The following is a 27968-nucleotide window of genomic DNA, read 5'->3' as shown; positions in this document are numbered from 1 at the left end:
AACAATTCCAAATGTCATTTTCCAGAGAGGGGTTTCCTAACGAAGCACAAGTCCCAGCCCTGTGCATTCCCTACGTAATTTGGTGGTATTGCGTGGAGGATCTTCGCCTCCTGCCCCTCCTGCTCCCACCCCCTTGTCCTCCTATGGGAAACGGTGTGGCCAGGAGTGGGGGGAGCCCAGCCCCTTTATAAGCATGGTCTAGAAGCACGTTGAAGTTGACAGGAGTAACAGGAGATTTGGCTTGCTCCGAGATACCCACTTCCAAGCCTTGGGGTCCCTGGGATGACCAAAGGGGAAATGGAGTCGGTTGAAGTGTTCACGTCTGAAGGCAAAGGCAGGGGTTTGAAAGCGCAGAAGGAATTCCTGCCTGGGGATGTCATCTTTGCGGAACCAGCCTATGCAGCTGTGGTGTTTGATAGGTAAGAGAAAAAGCATTTTAAAACAAAGACCAGAAGGAATCTTGATGCAGAATTTCATCTGGCCGGGTATGTAAAAGGTTGGAAGGGTCTGGACAACATCAGAGGAGGGTGCGAAGGGAATCAGAAGCCCTACTGTAAACACACATTCAGAGCTCACAGTGAGTGTGCTTCCTAAGGCTCAGATCAGCCTTTTCACTTTCAATATGGTGCAGTCTGTTTCCAGGATGTGATCTTCAAGGGGATCAATGCCCTCAGCTTTTACCAAATGTGTTGAAAGTGGTGTGTATTTAGTGGCACTCCAAACCAGACCCATGTTCCGCTCTGGTGAACTGCCAGGAGTTAGTGAAATTCAGGTACAGCAATCCCAAACTGGCTTTGCTGAAGCCCCCAGTGTATAGTGTGTGACAAAATCAAGTTAACACTGTGCTCTGCTCACTTGTAACACCTCCCAGATGTACACACAGCTTCATTGCCCATTGCTTTCAAACTAGAAGCTAGCGGGGATCTGAAAGTGGTACCGTGTGTGTTAAAGTGATGTTATATTTATAGCTAGCTGAGTTAACTGCAGGCAGGTTTCTGCTTTCACTCTTGCACGAGACTGGGTTTAAGTTTTGTGTTCGCACTGGTGTAGCCAGAAACTGAATTCTGGTGTAAATGCATTATTTCTTGCTGCTTGTTTCAAGGATGAACAACATCTGGTCAAACTGTGGTGCTGGTGTGGCTGGTAGGTGCCCGCTTCTGCCCTTCAAAGCAGTGGAAGATTCACTTAAATACCTTGAAAGCTAAAAGACACAGAGAACTGATTTCTTTCTTAATCTCCCATGGAATAAATCTGGAATAAAGCCTCAGACATGAATGGAATTTGTTCAGCCTTATAATGCACTAACTGAGAACAATTTGCCCCAAACTGTTAAACTGAGGAGCTGGATGTTTCATTCTGGCCTTAGGATATTTATTAGCATTCTTCAAAGGTGTCATGGTGTGTCCCGAGACTGAATTTTTGCCCCAAACTGTCAGTTACTAGTGAATATTCTGCACACTAAATAGGCAGGGGGTGATTCTGCCTGGCTGAGCTTTCCCTGATGGAATCAGCTCCTCCAACAACATCTAGAGCACAAATAATACTGTTTTAATCCTGGTCATCTTGTAGCAGAAGCTGATTCTGTGCTACTGGGTGAGCTGGCAATAGCAGAAAATTGAGGATTAAATGGACAGAGCAGGGAATAAGTTTCTTTGTGTCTTTCATTAACTTTTTCACTGTCAGTAGGTGAACATGTTTATGAATCTTTCCAAGAGCAGCAATGACACTTTTTAGTTTTGATTTTAATTCATCATTGCAAAAGCTCACATTAAAAATGTAATTTTAATTTAAAATGTTAAGTTCTTGAGTTCTGAAGCCTCAGTTTAATTACAGGAGTTAGTGACAAAACCATCTCTCCTTGATGTGTCCTTTTAGGTCTTGTGTCACTAGCTAGAATTTTACTGTGATACCGTTCACTTTGAAAGTGCATAAGGGCAATTATTTCTCTCACATGCCTTGTTAAAGTACTCATTATCATCAAAACCATTGAAAACATTCTGACTTTTGATAGCTGGTTGGGAATTGTTTTTTCTTCTATGTGAAATGTTGTGAGCATCACACATAGAGTAGAGCTGCCCATAGCGAAGAGCTACAATTTCACTGCTCTTACACTGCAGACTGTGCTTTAGGCTTAGGTTTCCAACAAAAAACCTGGGATGGGGAGAGATGGGCTTCCCTCCTTCCCCCGGCTGGGCTCATTTAACTCCGAGAGGGCAGCTCCAGACACCGAGCAGTGAGGAGGCAAAGTAAGCACATCCCTTCTCTGTGACTTGAGGGTATGGGAATGGCTTCATTCATTCTCATCTCACTGCTTCTTTGTGCTGCTGTACAACAATAGCAGACTCTTGCCCTCCCGTGACACATTTCATACCAAAGCACTTCATATATATCAGGGGGCAAATGAATTCCCAAAATGCCTGAAGCAGGCAGTGCCAACTAAATGCTTGTTGGTTAGTGCTTAGCAGGGGATATGATGAAAACACACATTTTTCTTGTGAGAACTGCCCTGACGCTTTTCCTACACACACAGGGCTTTGGTTTTTAAGGTATCTTCTACTGTTGTCCCAGGGTATTCAGTTGCATAAGACCCCATTGACTTGGTTGCTATCAGAGTAGCCTGGATCGTTGCAGGACATGCAAGAATGAATCCCTTCTAGGCCATGGCTCCTGGTTTTGCCCTGAAAGAAATACTGTTTCCTCTGCATGGATGAAGAGTCCGTTGAAGAGGCATGTGTTTCTCCTTGCCCACTAACATACATATATAGATCCTAAAATTAGTGTTGAGTTTACACTATTAAAAAGGGTCTTACCCTGCATTGGGAAACTCAAAATCCAGAGTGCCTCCTCCTAATCGAACTCAGCATCTTCATTATGGAAAGGGGGTTCATATCACTCATAGTGATTGGTGGGTTTGCTTTTTGGCCCAGGTCCCACCAAATACGTGACCAGGTTTTCCATAGCTCAGCTTTTAAAGGCTACCACAGAATCATTAGAGTGTAGAGTTGGTCTGTACTTTGCAGGCCTATGAAGAGCTCAGTCATTTGGGAAGTGTGGCTCCAGCATGGATGTTTAGCCTCTCAAATCCTGCCCCTGATTTTGCTGTTGAAATCAAGCTCTCTATGTGATGTATATGGATGTCAGTCATACTGAAGTGGCCACACTGTACTTCCTGCGTGGCTGCATGTGATGTGGCAACACAGCAGGTGAAGTGAAGGTCTCTAGTTCAGGTTAGTAGGCGCAGCTCTACTCCTGCGAACTACTTCTTGGTTTGGCCCTACTACAGGATGGAAAGCAACTTGCATTTGTGCCAAGGCATAAGGCTGTCGAGACGGGAGTGTCACTGTTCAGAAATGGGGAGCTCCATAAAATCTGATCATTGTTTGAGCTGGTAGTTTCATCATTGTGAAATATATATATATTGAATAATTTCATCATTATGAAATAAAATATTTGCATTATCTGCTATAGGTGTTTAAGTTCAGGTGTGTGAGTGAGAACCCCCTTCAAACGGCTGTTGTGTAGCAGAAACCTACCTTTCATGCTCTGAGAAACTATCAGAAGAACAAACCTCTTTACCCTGACTGCACAGGGATCTAGGGAACCTGAGCAATGAATCTTGGTGCCAGTGTTACTCACAGCAGAAAGTGTGGGTACACTACATTTGGGCTTACATGATGCAATGACCCTTCTCTATTTAATGATGTGAGGAGCTGCTGCAGTAGTTTGGACCTGAGGCTGTCACCCAAGTGCACCGTATGAAAGTCTGCCTTTCAGTAGGAGGCTGAGTTTGAGGAGCTGTTGAGACGGGGATTTTTGCTAGGAAAAGGAGAAATGTTTTGTTTGACAAAAATCTATAAAATGCCACCATACTCTGAGCAATCCATCAATTTAACTGCACCAACTTGCAAGGTGATGTCCAGCAATATGCTTTGAGACTCAGCTTGCAAATGAAGACACCCGAAACTAAGGTCTGCTGTGTTTGCATAGAGGTAAGGCAGGATTCAGTTGCTGTAGGTGTTTAATGTAATTTGAGATGTCCCAGGGTGTTTGAGACATCCTCTTAGGGCTGACAGGTACAAACCAGGATTTATGACAATCAGACCTCCTCTCAAGCCAGATGTCCCTGTGCAGAGCCTAAAATAACACTAGGTTCCTATGTCCTGGCAAGTGAATCCAGCTCTAAGAGCCTGTTAGTATCGATGGAGCTCTATAATGTGCACTGTCAGACACCTACCTTTGAGCTGAGTGACTTTCCAGACCCCAATGATAGTTATGATGGAATCTCTGCTTAAACACTGAGGGTACAGATGAACACATTAAGGTGTCTAAATCTGCAAGTGAGAGCTTGTACTCTTTAGCACAGTGATGGTCATCTGAGCAGCAGTCTCTTACCCAGTGCCAGAGACCTTTAGTCCAGAAGTACGTAAAACTCAAAGTGAAGCTAAAGAAAGTTCCTACGGGCATCTGCCAGCTCATAGTTTCTTAGATTTTAAGGCCAGGGTATGACTCACAAACTAACCCTGCTCATTGCAGGGGGGTTGGACTAGATGACCTTTAAAGGTCCTTTCCAACCCAAACTATTCTATGATTCTACAACCTTTTGCTTTAACACTATGGTTACCCGATCCTGACTCCTGCATCAACCCTATTCTGCTTGAACTAGAGCAGGCTGCTTAGAGAGACTGTGAATACTGATTAAAAGAGGGTGTAGAATTCAGTGTGATATTTTGCTGTTTGGATAAAATGCAGACACACACTCTGATACGGGTTTGAATCAGCCTTGCTGTTATCAAGCTAAATAGCAATGAGAAAACACAAGTGTCAGGCCTGCTTTGCCCTAAAATAGATGCAGAAGGTTGTAAATATATCTTCCCAAGGGATTCTTTGCCTTTGGTGGGGTCATTTTTCAATTTGCAAAGCCCTTGTGCATTCCCCATTGACGTTATCTCTCACTGAAGCTTTCTCTAGTGCCCTGCTTACATGTGGGGGTTTAATCCTTCCTTCCCTCCTCACTTTCTCTTTGAAGGTTTCCTTTCCTCACCATTGGTACGATGGCATTTCTACTGCCTGGGTTCAATGTACAGTATGTGACCTTCTCCTCTGGCGTGTCAGTTGGCTCTCAAGCTGAAAGAGTGTACATATCCTACGGGCATGGGGATGCCTGATAGATCTCTGACAGCCTTCATCAAGAGCAGGTTTGCTCTTTAACCAGTGGGGTTTGAGAGACAGTAGTCAAGGCGAACAGTGTCATGTGGTCGAAAGCCAAGATCACCTGAAGATCTGCTTGATGAGTGACCTGCACATTGCTAACAACACGAGATCATGCACGAAGCAGGCCCAAAACATCTTCCAAGGGAAATGTGGGGATCTCCATGGAGCTGGGATGACCTAGGAGTAAAGAAATGCAGAATTTTCCATTACAGGATGACTCTGAGAAGATTATGGAAACATTCTGTGAGCTGATACCAGTAAAAACTGAGAACTGATGTGTTCATAGAATCATGGAATGGTTTGGGTTGGAAAGGACCTTAAGATCATTTGGCTCCAAACTGCTGTCATGGACAGGGACACCTCACACTAAACCATGTCACCCAAGGCTATTATTCACATTGTTTATAATTTATGGTGTTTGATCTTTTAAATTCTAATCCCATTTGTTCATAAAAGCTTAAATAAAACCTGGGAGGAAACCTGGCTTTTTTAAAGAAAAGCACCCCCCCACCTCTAAAAGGAGGCTGAGAAGTCTTGTAATGGAAGACTAAAGATAAGAGAGTCTAAAATAAATCCTCCACTCCAATCAGACAAACCAGGATGTGTCATCCCTGACATTTAACAATGAAAGTACTAAGATCCAGCCCCCTTTTTAAAGGAGAAAAACTGTTCTTGTGCTAAGAATTCAACAGTATAGTTATCCTCAGCTACTGAATACCTCCCTTTTCCTTTCAGTGCTGAAATAGATGGTGACTTTCCTTGGGCTGTTGTGTTTTAGGACGTGTTGCAATCTCTGCTTTGAAAGCCAAGTGGACTTTGCCTAAAACATATGCTATTCTTATGCTGCTCTTTGTAGGACATTGAGGAGAGAGATGCCAGCCAACAGTAAATATGAAGTGAGTGGACTTAGGTGTAAGTTAGGTCACCTCTATGTATTATCTATGATGTACAGAATAGAATAAACTCATATTAAATATTTTGTGAGCTTCTCACCATGTCCATTAGCTATTCAGTGAAATCCTCCTCTATTTCTTTCCTCTATAAGCCATCTCACCTGGCTTTTCCAGATCAATGAATGAGATGTGCTGGATGTCAAATGATTGGCAGATATTTGGGTTGTGCATGTCTCAGAGATGAGGGTAATATATTTCCTGTGGCAGTGCTCAGCTCTCTGTCCTGGCAGGTCCGACAGATCTTAATCCATCTGAATCCAATCCAAGCAGCCACAAGAGCTATTTGTTTCTTCTGCTTTCCCTGTGAGCCATGGTTTAGTTGAAAGCGCTCTGTCACGTCTTGTATTTGTTGGCTGGCACGTTGAATGGTGGCTTTTGTGACTGTAGCTACATCCAGGATTAGTAGTAGTTGTGCGCCTCATCTATGTAATGTCTGAGCTATGAGCCCCTGGGAGTTCAGCTTAGTTGGTGCTTGGATGAGAGGCTAAGGAAACCTGAGGCTCCCCAGAAAGTCATGTAGTGAGTCAGTCAATGGTTCCTACCCTGCAGGTCAACCCTAAATCCCTGATCAAAGCAGGGCTTTGATGGGCTGGAGACATCCCTGTGCTAACAAAGATGCTGCTCTTCAGCAGGGTGGGAAAAGTAGTTCTCACTATGTGTGGAAGACAGCAGAGATCACCCTAGAGGCCATGGTGTAGGCACAGCAGAAAACTGTTGCATTGTCCCTGTGTTAAAACAAGTGAGGCTGAGCACTGAATCCATGAGGGTTCAAACCTCCAAAGCTCCCGGGTAGGTGCCACACCATAAAGTACCTACCCAGGTTTCTCTCCAGAAACTCTCAGTGCTGCCTGGCCATGCAGCACCCTGACCATATGGGCTGCTCTGTCTACAGCCTGCACTACCTGGAGCCATTTCAGGTTGTGTTAAACACTTTCTAGGCCAGGCAGAGAAGGTTTTATAGACTTAGGTTTAACCTTAGGCTGCTCCTCCTGTCCTTGGGACACCTTAACCATTGCAGAGGGGTGAGAGGGGAGGCTGTGGACCACTGCAAGCCTTTGGTGCATTTGGTGTTGTCAACCTCTAGGATAGGTGGTATCAGAGCCTAGTATAAAGTCCAGATCTGGGGCCAAGGGAGAGCCCCACTTTGCCATCCCGTTCTGGGGTGTCCATCTCTGAGCTCCTCTAAGACGGAAGCAGTTTGCCTAAGGGCACTGGGGGTGTTCAGGTGCTTGCAGGATCAGGCAGTGCTATAGATCTCAAATACCTCCTACTTCTGATGTTTTATGGTGCCAAGAGTTGAACCCAGGCCTCTGGAATCCTGTTAATGAACATTATCAATAAATCTAGTCTTCTTTTAAATCATTCCTAAGCAATGAAGATCCCACGAAGGTTTAGTGAGAGATGCTCTATTTCTTATAGCTGCCAGTCAGATGCCCTATGAGTAACTGTGGCTGCAGGTTCAATGCCACATGAGCTGTTCCTTTCCTTTCCTGGAAAGTCTTGTATAACTTTTTCTGTGCATTTCTGCATCTCCTCAGAAATGAGGCCTTTCCAGGCAGTGAGTTCCACCAGGTGGGTTTGCTTTGGGTGCTCTGGACACCCTATGTGCTAAACAGCAAAATGCAAAGCCAACATTCCAGTATCTTTCTGTTCACAGAGAGCGAACGGGGGGGACAAGCCCCCATTTGAGAGCCTGGGTTTGCTGCACTGTGTTCCCCTCCAAGCTGCCATTCCTTTCTACAAGGAAACTTCTTTAGCTGCCTCTTCACTTTGTGACTGCCTCGAAACATGCAGGCAGCAGGAGGGAACCCCATTCCCTGTGTGGGATGTATCCCTGTGCTTCCCGGCGCGATGTAACCGCACAGGTTTTATCAGCTCTCTGGCTCTCCTTTGCCTTACAAGGAGTGCAATTTCTCTTGCACCTCTCTGCCCCCCTGACCTGACAGCTGACGGAGCACAGCCTCACATTTCTCACCAGCTCCCAGCTCTTCCATTTGACATAATGGAGCTGGATGCATCCCCCTTCACAGAGACATGCTCCCCCCTGCCCCATCCCGTGTGCTTGCCTTGTGTTGGGCTCCCTTCGGCATTGCTCACTGCCATTTTCCAAACCTCATGTTTGCACATGATTCTGCCTGCTGCAGGTTGTCCTGCTTTAAATCAATGGTCCTCTTCATCCTGCAGGAGCCAAGGTGCAGGGTGGATTGTGTCAGGAGCTTACACAGTACTGCCAGGGGAATGACATTGCATTTTCATTGTACTGTGATAGATAGATATAAATATGCATGCATACATTTATATGTATATATCTGTATAGTGGAGAGTCAGTCTTGGGGCTGTGGGGATGGTTCCCACCTGTGGCACATCCTCCTCATGTGATCCTTGTGCCTCAGTTTCCCCACTATGGGCTGTGGGCAATAATAATGTCCACATTATAGGGCAATTCCTTTGGTAGTGAAGCCTCTATGGTCAGCAAGATCTTTGCAATGAGGACAACCTTTCTGCTGGGACCAGTAGCATCTAAGTGATGGGAATTCAAGTTTTCTTGTACTCTTGGGCCTGGCAGGAGGCAGAGATAAAGTGGGCAGTTGCCTGGAGAAGCAGATAGCTTAGGACTCCAGTGTAAAGCCTTCTCTAACAGCAAGGGGAAAATCTCAAAGTTGTTTGGGCAGGATCCCAGAGTGTCTCCCCCTCCTTCCCAGTGAATTAAGTCCTAGAAGCAAACAGCAGGACATCTGAAAGGGGCACATGGGGGAGGTTTCCCTTTAGTCTGGGACCCTGGGTATTCTCAGAGGGAGGGCATGAGGTTAGACTTCTCCATCAGCATCCTCTGCTTCATTCCTACCCTGGCCTTGGTCTTACAGCCACATGCATACAACTCTGGGATGCTGCTTGGAAAGCCGGTTTGGAATCCTGCAAAGAAGAAGCCTTCTCCTTTTGAAAAGTGTTTCCAAGTTATCCCATGACCTAACTCACAGCTGAACCACAGAGCCAGGAGCAGGAATAGCCAATGAGCAGCACTCACTATTGCTGGCACTGGAGAAGCACACATCAGGCTTCTGGATTTGGAGCAGAAATCTGTATCACCAGCCCATCTGCAGGAAGGCTTTAGGTAAATTAAAGAGCATATGGCTAATTAAAGAGCATATGGCTAAAGATGGTGCCAGCTTCAGGGAGGACTCCATGCCCTCAGAGCAGATCCTTACATCAGGCACTGTGCTCATTACCTTTAGTGTTTAACATCCCCATTGGTGGCATATTCTGCATCACTGATCAGCCCTAAGTCATGGATGTTCTCAGCTCAGCAACATATCAACCTTGTGAATGAAAGATCCCTTGGATATAGTTATACAATCTTTTGGTGGTCATAAATGCTAAGTGTTACTCCCTAAACTGGACACTACAGCCAGCCCACTCCATGGCCTACCCCAGCCAGTGCTCCTGCCAGCTCTTCAGAGTTCATCTTTCCTCTGTCTTCATCTTTTGGTGTTTCTTGTCCATCCCTGAGCAGCTGAAAACCCACTTGTCCCTCGGCACTCATCCCTAGGGATCTGCCGAGTGGATGGAATCCTGCCCTGGTCCCTCAGAACTTCACTGAACCCCACTGAGCATGTCTGGAGTCACTGGGACCAGGAGAGCCCCAAACCCCCCCAGCCTGGGGCTCTGTGTTGATGTCTCCTGATGGTGAACAGCAGATGTGCCACAGTTGGAGGAAGGAGGAGAAGGCACAGAACACTCTATGGTGAGATCTGCCTTGAAGGAGGGTGTTCTTTTGGCTTCCTCATGTAATTCCCAACACAAAGCCACAATTGCCAAGTGAATGTCTCCAGAACAGCTATACCTCTGGACCAATGGCACAAAGAAGTGACAAGCAAAGCTGCTTTTTAATCCATGGAAACTTGGTTTCAAGCAGCACAAAATCCGGGTTTCCCTGTGCAACCACTTTGATCTATCAGTCTTCTTCACTGTGAAACACCTCTGGTCTGCTCACTAGCTGGGCTCTTCTGATGTATATTTTTATCCCTACAGCATAAGGAAAGCTCAGGAGAGCAGTTAGGATGGCTCAGAGCCATATTCCTGCTTGGTTCTTCTCACCCAATGTTTTCCCAAGTCTCTTGGGCACGGTGGTGGCCATAGCTCTGTTTTGTGACCTGGTCCCTGTTGGGCCCAGGAAAGCCTTAATACTTGCGGGACGTTCACTTGAGTCAAATCCAGAGGCTTTGCAGGCAGGTGAAGCACTCAGGATGGCTCTTTGCCTTCACATTCCTCCTTGTGCTTGCCTAAGCTGCAGACTCACGAGGCATCTGCTTTCTGCTCAGCAAAGGGCTGGTTGGTGCTTCAGCATGGAACAAATGAGAACAGACTAAGAATCCTATTAACAGTGCTGGGGAGGAGCAGATGTGCTGCAGACAAGAGGGCTGAGAGCTGGGGAATGCTTTATTGCTGTCCTCCTTTAAACAATACATTTGTCTCTTTGACATAGCCAGACAGAAGAGCTACAGCACTGGGCAAGTGCACAGGGATTAACCTCAGAGCAGCCTTCCAGTATCTGGAGGGCGCCTGCAAGGATGCTGGGGTGGGACTCTTCATCAGGGACTGCAGCAATAGGACAAGGGGTGATGGGTTCAAACTTAAACAGGGGAAGTTCAGGTTAGATATAAGGAAGAAGTTCTTCACTGTGAGGGTGGTGAGGCACTGGAACAGGGTGCCCAGAGAAGTGGTAAATGCTCCATCCCTGACAGTGTTCAAGGCCAGGTTGGACAGAGCCTTGGGTGACATGGTCTGGTGTGAGGTGACCCTTCCCATGGCAGGGTGTTGGAACTGGATGATCTTAAGGTGGTTTCCAACCCAAACCATTCTGTGATTCATTATTCATCCTTAGTGGCTGTGGGCAGCTCAGGGATGCAAAGCTAGCAGGACCCCTGCTGTGTGGAGCTGCCCCTTCACTGAGCTACGAGCTAATGGGTCCTTTTGTCCTTCCAGCCTGACACATGTCGTCTGTCATACCTGCTTCAAGAGGCAGGAGAGGCTCCATCGCTGCGGCCAGTGCAAGTTTGCCCACTACTGCGACCGGACCTGCCAGAGAGCAGCTTGGCTCAACCACAAAAATGAGTGCTCTGCCATCAAGAAGCATGGCAAAGCACCTACTGAGAACATCAGGTGAGAGCTGGACCCCAGCGACTGAACCTGGGGACAGTGGGACAGGACAGGGTGGCAAGGAAGAGCTGGGTGGCCAGGGTTAGAAGATGAGTGGGAGATGGTTTGGGAAAGGACAGGAGCATCCCTGAGCTGAGAGGATGCAGACCTGGAGGAGCATCTGGGGTGTGAGAGGGTCGTGCTTCTGCTTTCTTGGTTTTGGCGATGCACCCCAAAAACTACTGCAGTTGAATGTGGGGAGGCAAACCTGCCTGGGGTGGTTTAGGAGGTGTGGAAAAGTGGGGAGTATGTGTGAAAGTGGAAGAGGAGATGGGATCTTCCCCACTTGTTTGCCTATAGGACCCACTGATTTAGCTCTGTCATAAGAAAATGAGAGGAATCCCCAAGGAAATGAGAGCCATTGTGGAGGGCTGGAACCTACGTTCTGCAGTTGAGAACATAGATGCTGGGGCAAACCCCTGCATCTCCCTTTCCTTCAAAAGCCTGTGGATGGTTCCCAGCCATCAGCCACCTGATGCTGAGCCTGTCTTGGTCTGTCTGCATGCAATTTCCCACACATAAAGTGGATTTCAATGGTGCTTTGATCCATCTCCTTGCAGTGGGTGGTGGTGGTGCTAACACGTGGGTCTCTCTTCTGGCCAGGCTGGCTGCCCGCATCATGTGGAAGATAGAGAGGGAAGGCAGCGGGCTGTCAGAGGGCTGCCTGGTCTCCATCGATGACCTGCAGAACCATGTGGACAACTTTGGCGAGGAGGAGAAGAAGGAGCTCCATGCTGATGTGCAGAGCTTCCTTGAGTTTTGGCCACCCCAGAGCCAGCAGTTTGGCATGCAGTACATCTCCCATGTGTTTGGAGTGGTATGTTGGAGGGGAGGGAGGAGCAGAGCAAATGGGGGCTGCTTTTAATGCAGAGAAAGTCTGAGTTGAGGATGTCTGAGCTCATCCTTCTGTTGCCCTTAATAGGCCACAGCTATTGGGATAACTGAGACCAGTATTTGCTGCACATGGTTTGAATACTGCCCATTCCCCATCTGCATCACTTCTGCACTGACACTGGGAAAACGAGGCACAGCAGGAGCAAAGTCTGAAACACTTGATCTGTCAAAACATGCAGGCATGTGGCTTGCTCAACTGTAGGTGCTGCACTGTCATCACAGATTGCACTGGGCATCCCTGTGTACCTGGCAGTTACATATTTATATATATCTGTGCACCTGCATCAAATACATATAAATGTATATTTAAATATATTTTATTAAATATACCTGTGATATATTTTAATATAGCAGATCTATTTTAGTATAAACATTGATGTATATTGTGTGCATTTGTTTTTTCCATGCATATTGTAAATGCATGTTTTATATATATAATAAAAATAGGTAAAATGTGCTAAATATATTTAATAATACCAATTACTAACTTCTTAGCTGCAAGCTTCTATTCTCAGTGTAGCCAAGAGGGAAATGACCAGAAGCTGAGCTGCTCTGCCCCAGCCCTTGTACAAGCCAGTGTACCCTGGGCTGCACTAACCCCTCAGCTAGCACATTGCCAAAAGGAGCAGGGTGAGCTGAGACAAGACACATGCTTTGCTGGCACCTCTGTTGGTGGCTGGTGTGGTGGAGAAGTTGGCTTCACATGGGGAGGGGACACAGCATCCTTTGGTACCCACCCTGCAAAGAAAAGATCTCCGTGCAGTCCAATAGGCACAGGGAGATCTATCTGCTAGTAACTGGCACAGCTTCCCCGTGCATAACTAAGGAAGTACAGATGAAGTACAGAATCAGTTAAGAAAGGAAATAAAACTATTAACAGAGTAAAATAATTAGCATCAAAGTTAATTATTTCCTTAAATTATACCCTATTAAATCCTATCACATTTTGCCTTTGCAAACTCTTCCATTTGTAGCGTCAATGACTAAAAACTGTTCCATTCATATGTGGTGATAATGCACCTTATAGAAAAGTGTAATAATTCATTTGTGGTATAAATGTCAAGCAAAAGTAGTCATTCTGAAAATGACCTGGGACTCAAACAGTAGTAGTTGGTTTTTATAAGCTCTGTGGGCCACCCAGCAAACATGACCAGGTTGAATGCAGCTCTTAAGGTTAATTTCTAACTGATACCTGTTTCAATAAGCATGAACTTTGCTTTCTGCCAGGCCTCTGCTTGAATGGCCTCTAATTCATTTTCCTGTGACCTTTCTCTGCATTATTTGTAGGAAGTGAATCTAAGGCAACCAACGCATCGTCAGCAAAAAGTTATATTAGGCATCCCAAATGAATATTAACAACAAATACTCTGTAACATTTACTCAGCTCTGCTCTGGGTTGGTCCATCTGAATGAGTCTATAGAAGAATAGAATTGCTTCTATTCTGATGTTTTATCCCAACTAAAGATGTTGTTCCTACAGCTACCTTCTGCAATGATCTCGTAGGCACTCCCTCCTCCTTAAAGTTTGGAGATGGGATGCTGGAGATATACCTCTTCTAAAGTATCAGTGGGAATTCAGAAATCCTTAATGTAGCTGAATTCAGCTTTTCCTCCTTTAATGCTTCTTCTTTCCTATGTTCTGGGACTAGATTAGCTGCAATGGCTTCACCCTCAGTGACCAAAGAGGACTGCAGGCTGTTGGTGTGGGAATCTTCCCCAACCTCTGCCAAGTCAACCATGACTGCTGGCCCAACTGCACTGTCATCTTCAACAACGGCAAGTGAGTGGATTTCTTTCCTCAGGCACAGCGGCGATGCATCCTAACAAGCAATGCAGCAGACCTGGCTAACTCTGCAGTGTCAGATCCCATTCTTGTTCCCTTCTCTAGCTCAGAAAAAGATATATCAGGATTTTCTTTTAAAAGAGGAGCTGTTTTCTGTGTCATTATTGTCCAATGCACTAAACACAAGATTTGACCCCAAATCCAGAGAACTGGAATTTTCCCTGATTTCTGTGGGATATGAAACCAGACTTAAGATAGGCAGATAAAGTACTAAAAAGCTGCCTAGATCACCCCTTATATTAAGGATTTATTTAAGGAACAGTTATGGTTAATAAATTATTAAAGATTGTATCAGGTCCACAGTCCAAGAGTTTTTCATAACCAAAGCTTGCAATCAGCTGTGTACCACTATCTGCTGATGTGTTTATAACCATTCCTAGCACAACCCTCATCTTTGTGAGTGTTCCATCTTTATTAATCACTGATTAACTTTAGCAACGGGATCTTGATGACAATTGTTAGTGTTACCCTCAAACCGAATCACTTAAGAGTGCAGGATGCCCGAAGCTGCAGGGCATTCTTCATTCCCGTCCAAGTGTTGTAAGAAAAGTTCTGTGGGGTATATGAGATGGAAAGAGATTAAGTGGGAAATGCAGGAATGTTTCAACAGAGCTGGGAGTGGAGGCTGCTACTCTCAGAGCTTGGGGCAGCCCATAGGATGGATGCTCTGGCCCTTCCCAGCCTCCAGGTACAAACTGCAGCTGATCCATCAAGTTGCATCACATGCAAGATGTTAACTGTTTGGGATCTGCTTGCCAAAAGCTGCACAGCAGCAGAATTTCATCCAGATTTTCCACTAAGGTTGTACAAATTCCCATGCTCACCAGCCTTTAGTGCTATAAGTTAACCCCTCAGCCTCTCTTGAACTAACACATTGCTTGTGCACTGGAGTTATTGCTGCTGGTTTTACCTGATAAAACTACACAAGCATTTATCAAGCGGCTGATAAACGAGCAAAGCGAAAACAAAGCTGCATTAGGATGACTTATGTTGGGAAACAGGGTCTGATCCAAAGTCAGCTTGGAGTCTGTGCTCTGATAGCCAATTGCTCTGGATCAGATCCTTAGTGGGATGATGAAGAGCCTCTCCAGCCAGCCTGGAAGTGGAGGAGGAACTAGCAGTGATAAGTCTGAATTTCTGGGTGGTAAGTAGAGGAATGGCATTTTGTTCGCCTGGCAGCTTGTCGAAGCTCCTACATGTATCCTGTTACTGACTTTAAACTTGACCATCTGGTTACTGGCAAAGTGACTTATGAAGGTTTCTTGCCTTCCTGTGCAAGCCTGATGATAAGCCCCTGTTGTGTCTATCAAGGCACAACACCAGACTTGAGGACCCACTAAACTCATCACATAGAGCATAGTCCTTGCTATCCCAGTCTGATTTCCATTTCAAGCTGTGTTTTAGAGAGCAGTACTGATGTCAGTGGAGATATTTCTGTGCAGAACGACCCCCTTGTGCCTGTAAACCTCAGAAGCAGGTTTTGCACAACCCCTGGCCGAACCCCCCCCTAAAATGACAGCGTGGGACAGTTCTCCATGGCCCAGTGATGGACAATTCAGTGATGGCTGCTACATAGCAGATGTGAAGCTCTCATTCAGTGAAGCATGAGCCAGGCACAGGGAACCCCTTGTCTCCTGTCAGGATGATGTCCTGATGCCCTACACCATGTACCCATATTTTCGATGTACTTGCGCCTGTGTAAATTGCAGATGTTTGTTTTGTCTTTCAGTCATGAGGCTGTAAGATCAATGTTCCACACACAGATGAGGTGGGTCAGTCTCAAAAGCATCGTTCTCCCCCCTTGCCCTGTACCCCTCATGTCCTGTGTTTAATGGAAAAGCTGCGAACAGCCAGAGGGGGTTCACTTCTCCCCTGTGTAAAGCCCCACTAAACCCAAACCTCACTTAACTCTGCATTTTGTAGTACATTAAAACCATAGTGGTAATCCTGTGACTGTCTCCCCTATGGTGAATTCCCCCTCTGCCTTCCCACCCTTCTCCCTTGGCTTCCTCCCTGTCAGTATTTCCCCTCTCCACTTCTCATTTCTCCTCCCCTGACTATGGCAAGAGCGTGAAAGTCAGAACAAGGTCTCGCTAATCTCGTACAGCCCAAAATAAACCCTTGCGTGTTAGGAGATGAGAAATGGTTGCATTACTGACATACTAAATAGTCCACGTTTCTTCTGCGACAAGCGGTGCCTGTTCAGTCCGTTGCCTACAGTAGCAGTACTACAAGATGTAGGTCTCAATCCTCTTTTATCATAATACCTGATTAATGTTTCACCTTTTAATGATGCCACTGCTACCTGATCCAAACTAAAGAAATCACAAAACTATGTGCAAAGAAAGAAAAGCTCTCTGCTTAACTCACTGCACGTGGTATATTTTAGTTAGCCCTGTTAAAGGGACACTGTTGCCTTTAAACTTTCGTTTCAAGCAAACGTCTTTCCTCAAATAAGACATGAAATACTTTTGAAGTGCTCTTTTTCACCACTGACACTTTCTTGGTGCACTATAGGTAGGATAAAAAGGGACAAATGAGTTGCAGTTTAGAGCTGCTATTTTGAGGCCATTTGAGTTTTGAGCTATCAATCAGGCACACTATGTGTGTGTCTCTCAAGGTCCTTAGTGCTTGGGGCAGGCTCTGGGGAAAGCACAGCATGAGTGTGGTGGGGTGCCCTTGGCTGACAGTGTCTCTTTAACTATAGCATTTAAAATATGCCATGTGGTTCCAGGCTTATCCCAAACACTGTCAATCTCCTCCACACAAGGGGTGGCTGCTTAAAATATACCTACAGCGCTTAGGCTATCAGGGGCATCATAAAAGTCAGAGGCTTGATTCTGCTTCTCTGGTTGCATGACTCACTTTTACGAGGATCCCGTCGAGTGTGAACAGGAATGTGTGTATGTATCAACCTTTCTGATGGCAATTGCTCTTTTCCATGCACTTTATCCTTGAGTAGCAGGTTGTTTCTTTCTCCAGCTGTCATTTTCCTGTGGCTGTGACATAACTAAGAGCTGTCCTTCACGACGATGGCAGGTTTAGTGATAAGTTTTGTATGAAATATGCTGTTGGTATGATCTAAAACCCACAGAAGGGTAAGACCAGCCTCAGAGAGTAGTTTTCACAGCAGCTTTAGCACAGCTGAAGAGCTCAGAGTTAAGACCTTGGAGCTAAGAGCTTGTAATAGGAATTACAAGGGAATGAAAAGGGAACTACAAGAGAATTACCAATTCCTATGCAGAAATATGATCACACAGAAAAAGTCATGTCCTTCCAAAAGAGACTTATGTTTAACGCACGTGGTGAGACCTTCGAGTCCTATGCCACTTATGCCTTTGGTGAGACCTTCATTGGGTCCTGTCTAAAGCACCTCATGTTCAAATGGAGGACAGCAGGTCCCCCCAGGTACATCCCATAGCAGGTTGGTACATAAAACATGCTGCTGAGCTCAGCAGGAGGAAGATCAAGTCATGCTGTCCACAGTGAGGGAGTCCCAGGACTGATGGAGCACATGGTAGGGTGGGAGATCAGACCATGGGACTGCCTTCATTTTGATAACCTGTAAGTATTCCTACCTGCAAAAATCTGTGTAACCAACTAATGGGATTGAGCAGAGAGCCTGAAATCACCGGTCTCAAGTGCAGTGAATTATTTCTAACCATGGGTAGAGTCACTAGTAGATGGGGGAGTAGATGGATACAGAAGTAACACCTCACAGTTGTATTTGACAGAGTTTTTTCCCATTATGGCCAAATTGCTGAGAGATGGCCCAGAGTAACTGGGAGTGGAACAGCAAGTATCCACATTTTTTAAGACCTTTGCAGAGAAGGACATGAGAGAAACTTAGGTGTAAAGGTCTGTCCTTCCAAAAGCTTGTCATCAAGGGCTTGGCATGGATTTTGGCTTAGTACACAGACTGGCAATTGAGTTGTGGTTTATAGTAGCATCAGATCAAATGAGCTATTCAAAATAGACAATTTCCAGGGAATTGCTTATCAGTTTTATGTAGGGAAGCACGAACAAGGTGAGGGCATCTCTTATGCAGCACCTAGAGGGAATTTGTCATAACTTTGGGGAGTGAAAATGATCTTGAAGGCTGCACAGCCTGGGATCTGGGAGTCTGGCCAGGAATGTGCAAGGCTGTACTTAAAAAAAGACCTTGAGTCCAAACTCAGCATTTTACAAGGCTTGTTGGGTATTCCTGATCCTAGGGATTTCTTCTGCTGATCTCCTGCAGAAGTTTATGTCTATGTTCAGCCCAGTAATGGACCATAATCTGTTTTTAGCTCAGATCCTGCCTTATCCCTGCCAGGGACTTGCAGAGGGGCAGGAGAAACTAGTGAGACCATGTTTTCCCTCTGAATTCAGTTAACCAAACTGCTGTCCATCTCTGCATTGCCTCCTTGAAGAGCTAAAGCACACTTAACGGCAAGAGCTCAGCAAGGCTGGGGCAGGATTTGTCCCTGACAACTCTATGGCTGCACCTTTGCTTCTGTTGCTTCTCCCCATGCACATCTCATCTCCTTTGCACTCAGGATCGAGCTGCGGGCGCTGAGCAAGATTTCTCCAGGGGATGAGCTGTCTGTTTCCTATGTGGATTTCCTCAACGTGAGCGAGGAGCGGCGGAAGCAGCTCAAGAGGCAGTATTACTTTGACTGCACCTGTGAGCACTGCAAGAAGCAGATCAAGGATGACCTGATGCTGGCGGTGAAGCAGGGAGAAAGCAAGGTATGGGTTGTCTTGCTGTATCCAAACCCAGAGGTTGCTGTGTCTCTGCGTGTCTCTGTGGCCATGGTCCCTCAGCCCAGGGACACACTCAATAGGAACAGAGATTTTAGTAGAAGCCTGACTAGTGCCAATGTAAAAGGTGAGAATGGAACTGAACCTCCATTGAGCACAACACCAGTTCAAACCCACCATGCACAGCCAAGCCTGGAGAAGAGAAGGCTGCATGGAGACTTCAGAGCAGCCTTCCAGTATCTGAAGGGGACATACAAGGATGCTGGAGAGGGACTCTTCATCAGGAACTGTGGTGAAAGGACAAGGGGTGATGGATTTAAACTTGAACAGGGGAACTTCAGGTTAGATATAAGGAGGAAGTTCTTTACTGTTAGGGTGGTGAGGCACTGGAATGGGTTGCCCAGGGAAGTTGTGAACGCTCCATCCCTGGTGGTGTTCAAGGCCAGGTTGGACAAAGCCTTGGGTGACACAATCTAGTATGAGGCATCCCTGCCCATGACAGGGGGTTGGAACTGGTTGATCTTAAGTTCCTTTCCAACCCAAACCATTCTGTGATTCTATAATCCCTGTTATCAGCATAAGTGCAGTTTTTACATTAAAAAAGCCCACAAAAGTTGCCTTTGGCTCTAACCTAAAAGTCCATCACTGGGCAGAACGCTAAAATGTTAGAAATTAGGTGTAGAGCTGAGAAAAATGCTGGTTTAGATTTTGGGATTTTTTTTTAGGATCTAAATAGGAATCAAAGCTTTGAACAGCAGGAGGGAAAATGTGTTGCAGGTGATTCACGGTGTCAGTGCTAACCAGCGCTGCTGAAGCTCTATGGTTTGTAACACATGTACCATCACAGGAAGGTGGGAACCCTCAGCTTCCAGTCCCTCCTTGCAAAAGCCTGTCACAGGTACAGGCACCATCACTTGACATTTGTGCATGGCTGCTGTGGGCAGACTGTGAAGAACTGACATGTTTGACTGTTCATTTTTAAGTAAGTTGTGTTTTCCTTGGAGGTCTCACAAGCCATGGAGTGGGAGGCTGTAAGGCTGTGCCTTGCTGGTGGCAGTGGGATGTGTTGCTTGGCCACCAGCTCCAGTTTATGATCATCCTGGCATCTCTAAGAGTTACTTTTTGGTTCCTCTTGGAACCATCCTTGGCCCAAGGATGTAATTGCTGGTATTTTTTTGTCCACTGTGGCAGTGTTACCTTAGGGGGTTTCTACTCCTGGAAGCCTTACGTAGTGTACAAGGGTAAGTGAAGTAAGGCAGGGTAATTTAATCTATTATCAAGTCATTGATCTGCATGATTGAGTAGTCACATAATGAATCAGAGAGTACTGCTTAGGGGATTCTGTGAGGCAGGATCAAACAGCAAAGGCGGGATGAGGAACCATCACACACGCACTGCCAGCAGGAGAGGACTGCAAAAGCCTCAGCCTCCAGCTCAACAGTTACCAGAAAGCCAAGCTCAGTCCCATGTCCTTTCTTTCATACAGGTGTCAGTCAGGATGGATATAGAATCATAGACCAGAATCATAAAATAGTTAGGGTTGGAAAGGACCTTAAGATCATCCAGTTCCAACCCCTTGCCATGAGCAGGAACACCTCACACTAAACCATATCACCCAAGGCTCTGTCCAACCTGGCCTTGAACACTGCCAGGGATGGAGCATTCACAACTTCCCTGGGCAACCCATTCCAGTGCCTCACCATCCTAACAGTAAAGAACTTCCTCCTTATGTCTAACCTGAACTTCCCCTGTTTAAGTTTAAACCTGTTACCCCTTGTCCTATCACTACAGTCCCCTTCTCCAGGCTGTACAGCCCCAACTTTCTCAGCCTGTCTTCATATGGGAGGTGCTCCAGCCCCCTGATCATCCTCATGGCTTCCTCTGGACTTGTTCCAACAGTTCCATGTCCTTTTTATGTTGAGGACACCAGAACTGCACACAATACTAGACGTGAGGTCTCACGAGAGCAGAATAAAGGGGCAGGATCACCTCCTTCGACCTGCTGGTCACACTCCTTTTGATGCAGCTCAGGATACGGTTGGCTTTCTGGGCTGTGAGTGCACACTGAAGCCAGCTCATGTTCAGTTTCTCAATATATATTGCAGAGTGTAAGTCTTTACTTGATAAAGGTTTGGAGAAACAGGATCAAATGGATATCAAGAAGCTCCCATAGGTGACAGAAGGACTAGAGAAGACTCTTTATTTGCTGGTCAGGTTCTCTTCTAGTGCAGAAGACCCTGCTTTTTAATCCCAATACTAAATGACCAAGCATTCATTTTACAGCTAACCCTGACTACTGAAATGCCTCACTTACAATGTAAAGCTGTTCCAGAGCTCAGTCTTATGATGCAGAAGCATTTTTATCTGACTTTCTGTACAAGTATTTTCTACCACCTCCTCCAGTGGATGGCATAAAGAAATCTCAGCTCTCACAGAACCCTTGCTATCAAGCCCTGACTGAGCTGTGAGATGCACCAGCTGTGAGCATTAGAGATGCTCTGCAGCACGCAGTGGGCAAATGTCCTCCACCATCTGAAGTGCTCATGCAGGAAAAGCCTGTATTTATGCAAGGTGCATGAGTCCAGCTTTAAAAATACACTCCTTGCACAGACAGTGAGTATCCAGGCTGACCTCATCTGCAGAGCATGGCTGTATCACATTGTCTGAATCCGGGCTCACGTGCCTGAGAGCAGCAACGCTCACAGCTGCATGGAAACAATGCTATGAATACATGCAGGATTGACAGCTTACATCCTCAACAGCTGCTCTGACCTCTGGACCTTCACCCCTTCCAAATGGAATCACAGAATCAAATAGGCTAAAAAAGACCTATAAGATCAAGTCCAACCTTTGCACCAGCACTGCCAAGACCACCACTAACCCATGTCACTGAGGGCCTCATCTGCATAGTGTGTGAACACTTCCAGGGATGGTGATTCCATCACTGCCCTGGGCAGTATGTTCCAATGCCTGACCACCCTCTCAGTGAAGAAATTGTTCCTAATCTTCAATCTAAACCCTCCATGGTGCAGCTGGAGCCTGTTTTCTCTTGTGCTATTACCTGTAACTTTGGAGAACATTCTCATTGTTTATAATGGCAACAGACTTAGGGACCTACTAAGTGCAAAAGAGGATCTTTATTAGAAAAAGCCACAATGGAAGTGCTGTTTAAAGCGCCTGTTCTGGGAGTCTTTACTCACACAGCACAGCAATGTGATTTGAACTGATGTTAACATTGCCTTTGGGTGTGCTCTGTGCTCTAGGACACCCTGTGTGCTGCTCAAACAGCTGCCAAAATCTAGTTAGCTATGATAACTTCAGTCTAATAATACAGAATAATACATCATAACACAGACGTATGTACCCATAAATAGATGGGGGGTATATGGCTCTGAAAAGCTACTGGTTTTCCTTTCATGCTCAGCTTCCAAGAGGTTATCACATACAGCTGAATTTCACAGATTCCTCAAAAATCTGATAGACCAGATGTGTTAAACAGCCAACAGGACAGTCCTATGGTCCTGCCTCCAAATCTTTGCATCCTTTGCTGCAACGCTGGGTCTCTGCTTTTGATGCGCACCCAAAGGTCCTTGTGAGCTGCTGGGTCCTCCCTATGCTCTGGCTCTATTGCATGTCTCCAGACCAGGCTCTTTCTGCAAGCCCTTGGGGTCACTCCTGGGCTGATTTCAGATTTCCTAGTTACAAAAAGGAAGGTTATTGTAGCAAGAATAGTCCGAAAATGCAAATCTGAAAGGCTTAGAGAAGAGGAAGATGAATGATGCAGCTGGTTATCATAATGCTACATTTCAGCATTGAATGAAGGAGGGGGAGGCAGCTAATGAGGAGCTGGTTAGTGTTTTGCCAGGCATGCCTAGATGTGCAACATGTCTTCAAATACATGGTGGGGCGTGTGGGAAAACACATTTCACTCTAAGGGTGCAACTGATATCTGAGGTCAACCCTTTTATGATGTTTGGACCTAATGGCAGTATTTCTCGGAGTGGGTAAAATGTAGTTATCTTTCCTATCCTTATTCCACCCATTCAAGACCCTAATTTCTCCAAGACAGCAGCACTATGAGTGCCTGATACACACCAGCTGATGGCTTTCACAGCCTCTTTGACATCTTGAGAGACATCCGAGGTCCAAGGTGAATTCTGTCCCTTTTCCAGGAGAGAGAAGTTGGGGAAAGAGTTGAGGAACCCAGCTATGCATGTCAGATGTGCATGGATAATATTATGACCAGCAGCATGGTAATATCCTCTTGCAGGACCATTTCAGCCTTGTCTTGGAGGGATCTGAGAGGCACACTAGTATACACAACCAGTGATAGGAAGGTGATGGGGGAAGTGTTCTGCTGAGCTGCATTGGGTTCCCAGACTGTGGACCAAGCATCCCTTCAACCAGGATATTTCAGCATGTGTCAGGCAGTGCATTTTCCTCACTGGCTTTCTTAATGTTGTCCCCAGCCCTCTGCAGAGACAGTGAAGGAAGTGGTCCAGTTCTCCAAGGACACGCTGGAGAAGATCAACAAGGCCCGCATAGAGGGACTTTACCACGAGGTGAGTCCTGGTGCTTTTGTTCCCTTGCTTTACATGCACTGCCAGGGAAAGCAGGTCTTGCTCCTCTATGTCAATGATTTAAGGACGAAACAAACCCCCACTGCTGTAACCTGAACATCCCCATGTGCTTCCTGCCCTCTTGCCAGCTCAAATTGCAAAAGCTGACGCTAGTTTCTGTCCTATGTAAAGCACAACTGTCCCTGAGACAGCATCCCAGGCTGATTGATTTATATTGTAGTGGTGATACAAGGAGATTCAAATGACTTCAGCACCTCCAATTGACACAGGTGTTAAACCAAGTGCCTTCCATGCAAAAACCAGGAGTTAAAGGGTGAGTGTCATGAGTCAGCTCTGTTAGGTGCCCTCATAAAAAGGAGGACAGTGGGTTTGGGAGAGAGACAAGACACTCGTGAGACTTACTGCATTGAGCTGTGGGCCATGTTTGCCTGTGTTGATGTCCTTTTCACCTCCTGACTCCTGCACCTTGCTCATCGGTTGGGTGATGAGGACAGGAGTGTGGTGTGGGAGACCCACATCCCACCCAGAGCACAGGCCACAAGGGCCTTTGTCCTTTCTCCCTCTTTTCCTTACCCAGGAAATATTTAATTGTTCTCTTCGGAGTGTAACATCTTCAGGTTGAGCAACAGCCTCTGGATTTGAACTTACTTTGGGAAAAGGCTTTTTCCTCACCAGTTTTATGAATGTAACCCTGAAAGACAAAGCTTTGAGCACAAATCACTTTGACAGATTGATGTTTCAACAAATCAAAGCACATGCTATCTTTCCCAGCCTTCACAGAGGCTGACTTGGCCTCTAGGAGCGGTATGGACCATGCAGCCCACAGGGCTTTGGTGCAACAGCTTTGAGACTAAAGTTGCCCTTCCTCTCCGTGCTTCCTCTGGCTGCAGGTTGTGAAGATGTGCCGTGAGTGCCTGAAGAAACAGGAGCCTGTGCTGGGGGACACGAACATCTACCTGCTGAGGATCCTCAGCATTGCCTCCGAGGTGCTCTCCTACCTCCAGATGTTTGAGGAAGCAGCTGACTATGCCAAGAAGATGGTGGATGGCTACATGTATGTTTGTGCCCTGGTTTGGCAGCTCTCTGTGGTTATACACTGTTAGGCAGGGTGTTATAGGAATGAGTATCTTAGTCTCCTCCCATTAGGGCAGCAGTTCTGACATTTGCACTGGGACCTGATTATATCACTAGATCGAAGAAGGCCCCTTCTTAAATGCACAAGAGCTCCCAACCACCTTCATTTACTGAACTGTAACTGACAAATGGTTTTGGTACATCCTCTGTTTTGTCTTGGAAGCATCTCAGGGCTGCCCTGGTAGCAAGGCATGAGCCTGGGTACAGGACAGAGGCTGCCACCGCCAGGGATGATCTGTCCCTTGCACCCTGCAGGAAGGAGAAATTGCAGAGAAAAGAGAAGCTGTTTCACGTGGCTGTCACTCAAGATATCCCTTCACTCTTGAATGACACATGGATTTTTGGCTTGGCTCATTAGTATACACAGGTCCTGCAGTACAAGCTCACTGAGAATAAAGAAATTCAGGCTTAGTTCAAGTAGATCCAGAGCAAACCTCACAATAAAAGTGATGTGCTTTATTATTACTACAGGATTGAAGAGTATTACATAGTAAAAGATACAAATTTAAAAATAATGGGAACCATAGGGGAAAGAGAAAAGTCCATTTCACCATCTCATTTACCCTCTTGCTGAAAGCATCTCATACTCATTGCTTGTCATTTTGGTCAGTTCTAACCCAAAAAGCCTGTGATATTTTGTTCTGCTTCAGAGGGGTGACAGAGTCACCTCCCTGGCTTGCAGGCCTGACAAGCCACTCATGTCCCAGCCCTGGCACTGAACTAATTGAATGCCAGAGGAAATTGCTTCCCTCTCAGGTCCTTTCCTTGCTTTAAGGCCTGCCAGTTCAATATGCCAAATAAGCCCTTGAAGGCAGGTTTGCTTCTAACTCTGCCTCAGCTTCTAAAGTTGGATGTAGAGGGCAGGTTTCATTTTTCCCACCCCAGGTACTGACCATAGGGGAGTGATCTGACAGTCCCCAGAGGCAGAGATGCATCTCCAGGGCATGAAATGAGTATTTCTGTAGGTTTGGAACCACCTATTTCTCTCCCTACTTTGAAAGAGAAACTGGTGGTTCTTGCATTGTCAGTTTAGGGACTGCACTGAGTGACTGAAGTGAAGTTGGTGCCATTTGGGCTGTAGATCTAGGTTTTGGTCAGCTTTAAGTTTTGTTTCTGCTGAAATAATATGGAATGAAAGAGCTTGGCATTCTCCAACCTAGGTTCCAGCTTCCCTGTTTGCAGGTTGTTCACCCTCTTCCACAACAGCTCATGTCCTCATATAACTTCTGTCCTCGTATAACTCGTGTTTGCCCCTTTCTAAGCAGGGCAGCACGTTTCAGTGGCACCAAAGGCAACAGGCTCTTCACTTGAGTAAACAGCGAGCTCTTTTTGGCAAACACATGTTCCTGACAAACATTTGGGAACCGGGATCTTTCATGAACTCAAATTACTCAATGTTTTTCCAGGAAAATATACCATCCCAACAACGCGCAGCTGGGGATGGCCGTGATGCGGGCAGGAGTCACCCACTGGCATGCTGGCCTCATTGAGGCTGGGCATGGCTTGATCTGTAAAGCCTATGCCATTCTCCTGATAACCCATGGACCTTCCCACCCAATTACCAAAGACCTGGAGGTAGGTGTCATCTCTGTGTTGTCTCTGCTGTCTACCTGGGCAAAATTACATTCAAGCTATAGGAACAACCCATCCATAAGAGCTGAGAGATGTGTCAATAATGACCACTTCTTACTAACGCTGTGGTTTTCTCTATATTGTGTCACAGTTTGATGAGAAACATGTGTCTGTTTCCACCCCTGAAAAATAGCTTTAATCTTGCACCAGGACATACATTAAAAATGACCACTGAGCCTCTGAATCTCCTTTGAAACCACTGTGCCCAAAGACAGAGACTCCCATTCTTCAAACAACCTGATTTCACTGCTCTCAGATGAATGGCATTGCAATCTGACTATACCAAAGTACACATGGTAGAGGTTCCCAGTTTAACAACTGATTTTCTTTATCAGTGTCCATTCTTCTTTATTTACCACTCCCCAGTCATTCTAAGCTGCAGTGTATTTTTCCCTCAAATGACTGGTAGGTGTATTTCCTAGCTTAGGTCAAAAGCTGCAGATCCCAGAGAATTGCGTCTGCTCAGATATGAGGAACTGTTTGTAATTGCAGCTGGGGATCTATCATTTCCTCAGCCTTAACTCGCCCAATGTGACCTGTTTGCTCTACAGCATTCTCTTTTATTAGCCAAAAAAATTACACAATACCAAATGAAATCTTTTATTAGTGTCTTAGTCACCATTATAGTAGAGCTATAACCTATATTAGAGCAATTTTATATCGCCAGAAAAATGAGTATGTGTTTGAAGAGGGGCTGAGCATCCTCCTCCTCCTTCACCACATGAGATGCCTCCCACTCTGGTGCTGAGTCATGCCAAGGGTCAGCCCCATGAAATGAATGGGAAGCACATTCACTCTTTGGCTCAGCACAGCATCACCTCTAGGTCCTGCATCATGTTTGGGACCGTAAGGCTTCCCAGCAGCCTGTGGAATAGCTGGGTGCAGGTATCTTCACATTACACAGGCAACAAGGTTGGAGAACAGAACTGGGTATCTGTGTCTGTTTAGCTTTGGTCCCATTGGTGGGACACTTAGAGTAAAGGGCATCAGTTGTTGCATGGCCTATGACATAGAATGGTTTGGGTTGGAAAGGACCTTAAGATCATCCAGTTCCAACCCCAATGGTCTCCAGTTTTAGACAGTGTGTTATTCAGTTGCTTTGAGATCCCCTGATCACAGATTGTTACCTCCTGTGTCCTGTGTCCAGGTCATGCGTGTCCAGACGGAGATGGAGCTGCGCATGTTCCAGCAGAACGAGTTCATGTACTACAAGATGAGGGAAGCTGCCCTCCAAAACCAAAAGATTCAAGTCATGCCTGAACCCAGCAATGAGACCTCGCCAGGCCTCTTCCACAAGAAGGAATAAACCCTGAGCTTGACACAGATTCATGCTTGTGGCACAACATCACCTATGGCACCTCCAGTCACTGGGAATGTGATATGTGATATATCCATAAGGATTGTTTCCAGTGGCACCAGTCTGACAGCGTGGGCTGCTGGGAGAGAGTCCCGAAACATCTTGTGAGGGCTCAAAGCAGAAGAGATCTTGGCAGAAACAACATCTTTTTTCTACCATTATCATTTAAAATCAAAGCAAAAACCCCTGTTATAAAACGGTTTACATTCTCATTGGAGGCCTGTTTCTCTCTGCACAAGTCCTGATCCTGAAATCCTTGGTTAAATTTTAATGGATTCTTTCCTAAGTGTGTTTTTTTTTTTTTGGGTTTTCCCATCACTTCCTTGTGATAACATCATTTCTTTCCATGATGTCCATGGGTGGTTGCCCAAGGAATGGTATAAGTGGGAAGGTGATTCTAAAATGTGCCTTGTATGCCTGTGGGC

At 45.9% G+C, this 27968-nt stretch overlaps 1 protein-coding gene across 2 annotated transcripts; it reads left to right on the top strand.

Moving 5' to 3' along the window:
• SMYD1 (SET and MYND domain containing 1) lies at positions 1 to 27829 on the top strand. Of its 2 annotated transcripts, XM_061359728.1 has the most exons (10): positions 1 to 419; positions 11148 to 11324; positions 11964 to 12177; positions 13904 to 14034; positions 15827 to 15865; positions 18636 to 18828; positions 23310 to 23402; positions 24311 to 24474; positions 25961 to 26129; positions 27334 to 27829. In XM_061359728.1, the coding sequence occupies exons 1-10, from the start codon at positions 283 to 285 to the stop codon at positions 27490 to 27492; spliced, it is 1476 nt and encodes a 491-aa protein (XP_061215712.1). In that variant the 5' UTR covers positions 1 to 282; the 3' UTR covers positions 27493 to 27829. The 2 variants fall into 2 exon arrangements, with proteins under 2 accessions (XP_061215712.1, XP_061215713.1); XM_061359729.1 differs by lacking the exon at positions 15827 to 15865.
• Positions 27830 to 27968: the final 139 nt, after the last annotated feature.

The sequence above is a fragment of the Neopsephotus bourkii genome, unplaced genomic scaffold, assembly GCF_033783945.1.
Source record: "Neopsephotus bourkii isolate Nb327-2 ecotype Australia unplaced genomic scaffold, CSIRO-AGI_Nbou_v1 NB_994, whole genome shotgun sequence".
Classification (NCBI taxonomy): domain Eukaryota; kingdom Metazoa; phylum Chordata; class Aves; order Psittaciformes; family Psittacidae; genus Neopsephotus; species Neopsephotus bourkii.
The sequence above is the reverse complement of the archived record's forward strand: the minus strand, read 5'-3'. Positions and strand labels throughout refer to the sequence as shown.